Source organism: Opisthorchis viverrini (assembly GCF_000715545.1).
Source record: "Opisthorchis viverrini unplaced genomic scaffold opera_v5_101, whole genome shotgun sequence".
Classification (NCBI taxonomy): Eukaryota; Metazoa; Platyhelminthes; class Trematoda; order Opisthorchiida; family Opisthorchiidae; genus Opisthorchis; species Opisthorchis viverrini.
This window is the reverse complement of record NW_008751757.1, coordinates 394384-403411: the sequence shown is the minus strand read 5'-3', so window position 1 is coordinate 403411 and position 9028 is coordinate 394384. Positions and strand designations below refer to the sequence as shown.

Sequence of the window (9028 nt, the reverse complement as noted above, 5' to 3'; positions counted from 1 at the left end):
GCTATATAAACGAAGTGATGTACAACTGTTCTTGACTTCTCTTTGGTCATTAATAAACCTTGCGCACCTTTGGTGGTTGTTTTCACATGAAGGCTAGCTTGGGAAGCTCAGATCGAAAATTAAGCTGAGGAGAATACCGTTGCTACACGGAATCAGCTATAACTATGAACAAGTGAGTTTTGATAGATCTTTCCACTAGAAATTTCACTTGAAACAAGAAACATACACTTACTGGGTCAGTCTACTGACTAAGTTGATCCTAACGGTTGACATCGCCAGCAATTAAAACTCATTTTGAAGTCAATTTCGTCATATATAATCCAAAGTAAAGACGGTAGCACCTTCCTCAAGGTTTTCAACTGAATTGGCAAGACCGGTGAACAACCAAAAGGCCAAAACTGAGTTATTTGTAGTAGTTTACCTTGTATTTTGACTCCCCCTCCCAAAGAAGACCATCCCAACTCAGACTTCTTGAACCGCTTCTCACGCTTAGTATTTGTTCGCGTGGATCATAACCTACTGTGCGGTGGGATCGTTTTAAACACCCAAAATCGTTTAAACCTATACCTTCTTAGCTTACGCAATATCCAGGTAGCATCATGTCAACGTTTCAGTCACGTGACCATCATTCAAATTAGTCCAATCGAAGCGGAGTTTTAGCGGGAAACCCCGGGCCGTGGTATAATTTTATTGAGATGCAAATATGGAGCTTGGTAAGATTTGTCAGAAATTTGCATAAGATCTGACCTTGAGATCGTCAGACGGCCGATTAAGTAAGTAGTGCATTTCGATCGTCAATCGGCTCAGTCTATTGGTTTCCCAATATCGTATATCAATCGTCCTGTTCGCCCCTATTTTGTTCTCTATCCATTCTGTCTGGTTCATAGGGAAGACAAGCAATGGAAGTACACGTTTACCCTGTCTGTGTTCACCGTCGTGACATCAGTACTGCCCTAGAGTGACGGACTGACTGACTGGCTGACCGACTGACTTGAAGTTGAACGGCATGCACTGATCGGTGGGTAGAAAGGAATGACGTAATTTATGGCGCAGACTTTTTCGTCACTCCAATTGAGGTTGTGCCGACTTATCCTTGAATGCAGACACCTGAGTCGAGCAAAGAAAACCCGCTCTACTCTGAATTCCACTTTCCATAGAGCTTTATTAGAGGTGTGATACACGTGAATACAAAGCAATGAAATTTCAAATACGCACTTTGCCCCAAATCATTTCATGTGCATGTCTGGAAATGGTTGGCTCCCGGTTCCACGTACCACTCCTTTCAGTGACAGGTATGTCACCCATGCGGCGGTTTCCGGAAAAAAAGGCGATGATTAGTTAAGACAGATATAAATCCATTGTCGTCCAAGTATAGACGTAATACACTACTCATAAGGTCGCTGAAAATTCTTCGACAGCCCACGACCGGTTTCGTTCTTCTTGGGGCTCATCAGGTAGCCTGTCGTTCAGTTCTACTTTGGATGGCTTACTACCGTCCTCATCGGGTAGATCTATTTCTCGATTTTGCATCAAGCTCACGCATAAACAGTCAGCCTCAGCTGAGTCTACCATGATAGGCTAGTCTCTCACGTCATCCGCGGAAAATTCACCGTGAGACAATCCATCATGTGCCACGTGACCAGTGCACGACTGAGTTAGTCATAGCAGAATCCGTGAAGCACGTGATGTCACAGTGAATAGCTAATTACTGTTGTGGGGTTTGTGGGAGTTCGACTGTTCGAACACACCAATCACACCACTCAAATGTGCACACGTTCGCCTGGTCAGACGTAAAAATTCAGATGCGTCCGACGTGCGTCGGTGGAATAGTGGTAACACGCTCGCCTTGTATGTCAGGTGTCCGGGGTTCGAACCCCGGCACAGCCATTGGATATGCACTGCTGAGGAGCTCTAATAAGAGCGAAACTCGAGTCCAGTGCTTCACACAAAACTAAGTTTGCCAGGACAGGAGGATGGCTGTTCAAATGAGAGTAATGTGGAAAGACAACTCTACGAGTGTGGTGAGGCTCCTCAAGAGCCACTCTGACGAGAATGGCTTTGTGTAATCGTGTTTGTATTCCTCAAGCTATGAGGGAACATCTTCCATGGTAACGCCGGGATTTCACCCGCAGCGGCAATATTCTGAATACTTCCTCAGTTTGCGAAAGATTGCTTCATTCTCTTAAAGGATGCACCTTATTGATTGTTCTTGTCTCTCATTTGCACCGTTTTTCTCTTCTCCACTCTATATTAGGCTCCAGTGTGTTGACCTAATCTCAACTGATGACAAAAAGTACCACCGGGAATTTACCTACTGAATTTGAATCGAGCTTCAATCGTCTAATCCAGGCAATAGCTGTCCTTATTAGGACCAATCAACAGATAGATAACCGAGCAACAAGGACAGTGCAATGTGCCCCAGGAACAATTTACTCCTTGTGACCCATGTCAAACCAGATATTTTGGTGCACCGAAAGGCTGGTATCGATCATTATCGACTATTTTACAAAAAGATGTTTGGTGCAATGGTCGTTCCATGAGGAGCACTGAGGTCATGCTTATGCCAGGTTTTCTCTTGGGGGTCGGGATTGACCAGTATGCAGAGTAGCTGGCTTTCAACCATGAGGTTGAGCGGTTTTAGGCACTTACGTGCGTATGTCCTGCTTACGGAGACCGATTATGACAGATATTTGGTTTTGACAGTCAGCCAACTGCACACAATTCAAAAGCTAGCTCCAAAAGGCGACCTGCAATAGCAAGTCAGGAGTTCATTCTAGTACAGTCCTCATCAGAGGAGTAGTCTCCATCATGAGGACTCCTTCGGCAGTGACGAAACTGATAAACGTTATGCTGACTGGAAGGAAAAGATGGGACGAGTATTCGAATGCACTTGTTTGGCATGTCGTGCCCTTAGTTAACCCATCTTCGAGTCTGTCAACCCTACGGTTACCATGCCCATTTTCCAGTCCTTTTTTCAAGGTAGTCTCATCTTGGACCACAACACAAAGCGCTGTTGAAAACTCTTCGACAACCTGCAAACGGTTTCGCCCTTCTTCGGGCTCACCAAGCAGACGCAGTTCCTGAGTTACCAACGAACCATATGTCCTAAGTGAACCAGTTTTGTATGCGATACGCGGAATGCCTTCATTTGCAGTCTAACTTGGTTTTAACCGGAGACTCACCTAAATCACAGCTGATATTCTTCAGACGAATGTGCTGCACAGAGATCAAATCAGTGAGCGATTGAGTGCATTTCGCCAGCTACGCAAAACTTGTGTTCAATGAGAACGTTAGTGTTGACGTAAACCGGGGGGACTGCACCTAACTGACGAGCCCCAAGTAGGACGAAACCGGTTGTGGGGTGTCAAAGGATCTTCAGCAAATTGATGACAACGAGAACGTCGGTGACATCGGTTGGCAGCCATATCTTGTAGTGTCACCAACCAGGCACAGTGAGGATCACGCGGTCCCCATCCTGGAAGGCGAGTAGCACCGACAGCACCCAAGCGTTTCGTGATCTCCTTCATACTCCTCTGCCAAGTCAAGGGGTGACCACCTCTCTGTTTACGCCACTCTGAATGGGGCATGGAAAACAGCACTCTCTTCGGCAAACGATGGTTCGGCATTACGGATTCGCCGACACCAACCCACACGAGCTATGGTTCTGAGACAACGATTGTCGAACACCTGAAGACGTCTCAGTTCCGCTGCTCGAATAGGCCAAGTCTCACAGCCATACAACAAGACAGCCAGTACTGTAGCTTGATACACAAGTCCTTTCAGATTCAGGGATGAACCATTCTGACACCATAGGTGTCTCAAGTTAGCAAACGCGGCCCGACCCTTGCAGATTCGTGAATTCACCTCATCTGTCACACTACAACCAGAACTAATAGAACTTCCAAGATAAGTAAAACGCTCCACAACTTCCAGTACATCTCCCTGGATTGTAAGGGGCGTGTTCAGTGACTGTACGTCCACAAGCATGACCTTACACTTTGTAGGTGCAAAGTGCATACCAAAGGACGGGATGACTTCGGTCAGTTCATCCAAGAATACTTGCGCCTTCTCCTCCTCTTCGAACATGAGAACGATGTCGTCCACATATTCCAGATCGACAAGGTTTTCTTCACAGGCTATTTGAACACCAGGGTTTTGGAGACCCTCCAGCGTTCGTCTCATTATTTCATCGATCACAAAGTTAAAAAGGAATGGGGAGAGTGGGCATCCCTGACGGGCACCGCTTTGTGTACGGAAGCTTTTGGGGAGCTTTCCGTACACTCTCACAATTCAGGAAGTCTGCCAATACGAGGAACGTATCATGGCAGATTATCTCTACTGAATCAGTTGGAAATCCGGTCAGATGTGTGGATCCAATCTACATGAAAGTGGCTCATCGATCACAGGTTAGTGAAATGATGGGCGTCTATCTTGTTGAATGTTTACCTTACGCCCGGGAGCTTTTCGTGCGGAATAATTCCGCAACATTCCAATGCGTGCGACAGCGTGGATCGAAGAGACAGACCCAGTTTGGTCACATAGGAGCTGTTTTAAAACAGTTTGCGATAGTTCCACTTAAAGCACCATGTTGGCACATACTGTCACTCGGAATAATCTTATCAATGTTGATTTAAGGTCCTGATACAGTTGTTTTTCACACGATACTACTCATGTGGTCGATGAAAACTGTGGACAAGCCACTACCGTTTTCGCACATATTGGGGTTCAACAGGTAGTTCTGTTACACGAGAAAGGTGTGAGCCTTGGGAGAGAAGGAAGGAAAGCCTGAAGGAAACCCTTTCGGTATCCTGGACATGCTTTCCAATCGAGACGCGAAGCGGCCCGTGTACAGTAAATTCGTTTTTATAAAAATGATGTAGATGAGAGATTTCGTTACTCGCATTCAATAAAGTCTCTGCAATGAAACGTAGAATGCTTACCATTCCCTTTGATTCTTTGATTCCACACACACACACACACACACATACACACACACACACGAGATACACATCGATTAGATGAACTAGTCAAAAACCAAAGCTAGTGCGCCATTATTTCTCCTCGGAATTTTTCTAAATTTTCGTGGTATGTGTAACCCAGACGGATCCACGGTTTAAGCTCCAATGAGAAAGTTTGATGAACTGTCCGCTGACCGCCTTTTTCATCCATTCATAAGTTGATTTCGAGCCCCAGAAACCACTGGAATGCATAAGTTTCTCTCGATAAAAACCTTTGGCAGAAATCCCTCTGGTTCTTTCGCTTAGACTGTTCTTCAACTGAATGTTTTGAACCGTAACCAGGTGTGTTTCGTTCATGTCCGCCGTCAAGGTCAACTCACTTTGCAAGTGAATGTCTGTCGCCAAACGGGTGCAATTTGCTATTTAAGTAGACTGACGGACGTTCATGGACTAGGCCTACCCAAATAGTCTAAGAATGGATAATGGATCGATCTTAAGAGTACTATTGGTAATCGATATACTCTTTTGAGTGCCGTTCACTGCCTTCATTATTCTCTCGTGGGGTGCTCCGTTACAAGGTCTTCAAGTAAATTGTTCGTTGAACCAAGCTTCGCTTTCGTGCTTCATCTACACAAGCCTAGGTGACAGCGCTGAAGTTGCGCAGACATTTCCATGGTGGGAACTAAGCGGAAGATATCTTCAGAGCAAGACACTCGCGACGCCAGTTGCTTTTGTCCGGAGCACGGTGGATTGATCCGGATTGGCTCACGATGGACTGTCGGCTCGCAATAAACTGCCTCACGATAGGGTGACCGCCACGGATTGGTCAGTTACCGTTTACCATACTATCATGTGACCTCAAATGGGATGAAGGTCATTTACGCGAGTTAACAGAGCTTTAGGCTCAATCACACGATCAATCAATCACACACAATCAGACGACAATCCATCTGACAACCGTTTTGCAAACCTCTGTTCGGGACAAATGTTACCTTGATTACGGGACGCTTTGAATGAGGTTACTGCGTGAAACGATCACTTTTTAAACACCACATCATGACGTAAGCACGAACGGAAAGGACTTGATATTCCTAACACACACACACACACACACACAAACCAGGTTTGATGAATGAACCCGATTAAACATGAACTTTGCAACTTGATAACACCTGAAAACAACTCCTACAGACCAACCACTGCGGTTGGCAAAAGCTAGGACGTAACGACCAGTTTGGATTATTCCAGATCTTGAGAGAGAAAAAAAGAGCGGAATACAAAAAAAATGGAAGAACGGAAACCTTCTCTCCAATTCAATCCACACTCATTGTTTCGGAAGGCTGAATTGATTGATTAGCATTTGTTGCATGTAATCGACCGCGGCAATTATGCACCGAAAACCCTTTAGGAAACATTGGGTTTTCTAGATTTATGCTAATACCACCCACCGTTTGTGTCTCGACCCGGTTCTATGAACAGAACCGAACTAAAATTCAAACATTTGTTCAGACCGCGTTGTGCGAAACGATCAAATCGCTCAATCTAACCCGTTTGTAACAAGCGAAAACTGTATAATTAATTGGTAACCACGAGATTGTGACTTTGATGAAAGTCTGGTGTGTATAGGTATGCAGACATGGGTGCGAAATACGTATAAGGCCAAGCCGATTATTGGGGTTCACCTCATGTGAACTATCATCAAGTTAGCTGGCGGGGGGAGGGTTGTTGCATAATCGGTTTGTGTTTTCATTCGCTGAGAGTTGTTCGTTTGATTGGTGCCACCATCACGATGAAAAGGACCGTTTGATTTCTCGTGGACGGTGGTCCGCCTGTTTCTGTTACGTACGAGGAACGCAAGAATAGACAGCCCATCGACGAGTTATGCAAGAACGAACCAGACAACGTCTGGCCTGAAAGTAAATCTTGAGTAGAACTAAACAGTGCGTTGGATCAATCGATGACCATAATCCTCTTCGCACGATATGTGGGACCGAAAGTACAAGCAAGATAACATGTATATCCTTGTAATGTACTACTCATAAGGTTGCAGTAAATCTGTCGACAGCCCACGACCGGTTTCTCCCTTTTTGCGGCTCATTAGAAGCCTGGAAACATCAAAACCGAGAGATTCAGCTGGCTGCAAACCAAATTAGTTTGCAAATGAGTGCATATTCGCTAAGTAAGATAACGCTTACGTTATTCTCGTGTGAACGGTCCTCCCACTGTCATGATGCATTTATACTGGGCCAAGTCACAACCTGAACTCTGGGCATATGAGGTGCGAGCAGGGCATGCTAAACGCACCTGAATTATCATGTCTGAGAAAGAGGAAGACTTTTGGGAGAGGCTAGCCTGAATCTCTCGTTAAGTAACTGAATGTGCTGACCCAGGTCGCCTCATGTTCCGGTTGGTATGACTGATATTCAAGATATCGCGATACATGTATGCGTAATACACTACTCATAAGATTGCTGAAAACACTTCGAAAGCCAACTACCGGTTTCGCCCCTTTTTGGGCTCATTAGGTAGGCGCAGCCCCCAAGTTTCCACCGTAAACCCTATGTTCTACTTGAACCCAAATTGGAATGGCTTCGACAAATACACTCATTTGCAAATCAACTTGTCTGGTGTTTTCAACTGAATATACTGCTTAAAGATCCCGTTCTGTTTCAGTCGGTTCGATATTCTACATATCGCGGTATATTTTCATAAGGGAAACTACTCACAAGCTTCCTGAACTCTGTATGATAGCCCACGACAAGTTTCGCCTTTCTTGAGGCTCATCAGGTAGAGTTTTAAGCAGCTTTGTGAGTAGTTTCATCAAAGAAAAATCCCAGTTTCTTGTAAGAAAAAATGCCATTTTTACAAGTTGCTCCGTGAAAATCCTATTGATTTGTCCCTCCTTCTTTGGGGAATTTCGCTTGTTTTCCCAAGCGAAAATCCCTGGTCCTTTCGATGAACATAGTAGCGCTTTTTGCCGACATCTGTTTCATCCCCTTGGTTGTTTCTCCCTAAACTTTGTGGCTTGATAGGCGTCCACACAAGCACCTCATCATGTAAAGTGTCCGTCAGTTGTTCGAAGGAACCATTCAATGTGGTAGCAAATGAATACGGAGCCTTACGGGAATGTAGGATTTTTCTCCTGGACAGGTAAAGGAAGAAGTAATTACTTAGAGTGAGCCACTTTTTCCTGGTTCGATGAAGCTTCTGTTGGCGATTACTACTCCCTCTCTGGAGAGATAGCATTTTAATCGATTGCTCCTGGCTGAGGGCATTTTAAAAGTGAGTTCCCACCTTCACGAGTTGAAAATCAATAGCCGAATTTCAAATCACTCGTGGATGGACGGCTAGTCTATGCAAAAAGCGAACAAATCAGTAAATACTACTGGAAGTGGTGAGTTTTAAAACAGATGAAAAACTCTTCGAATTACGTGGAGATTCTGGAACTGGCCTCGATTCATTCCAGACAGCGCGAGCTATCACGGTTGGATTGGTCGACGTTTCACACATTGTCGTGAGTCTCAATCACTGGTGTAGAAGGTCTCAATTTCCTAGTCTACAGTCTACTTAAAGGTCTTTCTTGAAGTTAAAATCACTTGCCGAGGCGCAACTACTCTTGGACGGTTTCCAGCAAAAGCCTTTCTCGCTAGAAGTATTCGACTTTTCGCCTGAGCAACATATTTTGTTTGTCGGGTCTCATATACTTGTCCCGTACTCTGGAAAAGGTAGCGCCAACTACACTGGTTACTTCTGAAACGAGGAACGGAGCTGCGATCCGCTTTCTCCCCAGGATTAGTTGACTACCCCTCTTTTCTTGTATTATTGAGGAAAATTCATAAAACCCATTTCAACTTGCGACAAACGCACTCATTTGCGAATCAATTTGGTGTTCACGGGAGATTCAAGCGAATTCCTCGTTTATGATATTCTACAACTGAATGTGCTGCACACAGGCCACCTCATGTCTCAGTTGGCGCGATATTCGCGATATCGCAGTACATTTTCATAAAGGAAACTACTCACAAGGTTGCTGAATACTCTTCGACAGCCCACGATCGGTTTCGCCCTTC

At 44.9% G+C, this 9028-nt stretch overlaps 2 protein-coding genes across 2 annotated transcripts in view; both read right to left on the bottom strand.

Moving 5' to 3' along the window:
- The window catches only part of T265_05393 (hypothetical protein), a gene marked incomplete at both ends in the record, with an annotated part of 15721 nt that extends 12194 nt beyond the window's left edge, over nucleotides 1–3527 (bottom strand). Inside the window, one exon of the mRNA XM_009170391.1 lies at nucleotides 3331–3527. Coding sequence (XP_009168655.1) covers nucleotides 3331–3527 — 197 coding nt within the window. The remainder of the gene's footprint in view (nucleotides 1–3330) is intronic.
- A 674-nt stretch (nucleotides 3528–4201) lies between these two features.
- The window catches only part of T265_05392 (hypothetical protein), a gene marked incomplete at both ends in the record, with an annotated part of 6513 nt that continues 1686 nt past the window's right edge, over nucleotides 4202–9028 (bottom strand). The window contains one exon of the mRNA XM_009170390.1: nucleotides 4202–4338. Coding sequence (XP_009168654.1) covers nucleotides 4202–4338 — 137 coding nt within the window. The remainder of the gene's footprint in view (nucleotides 4339–9028) is intronic.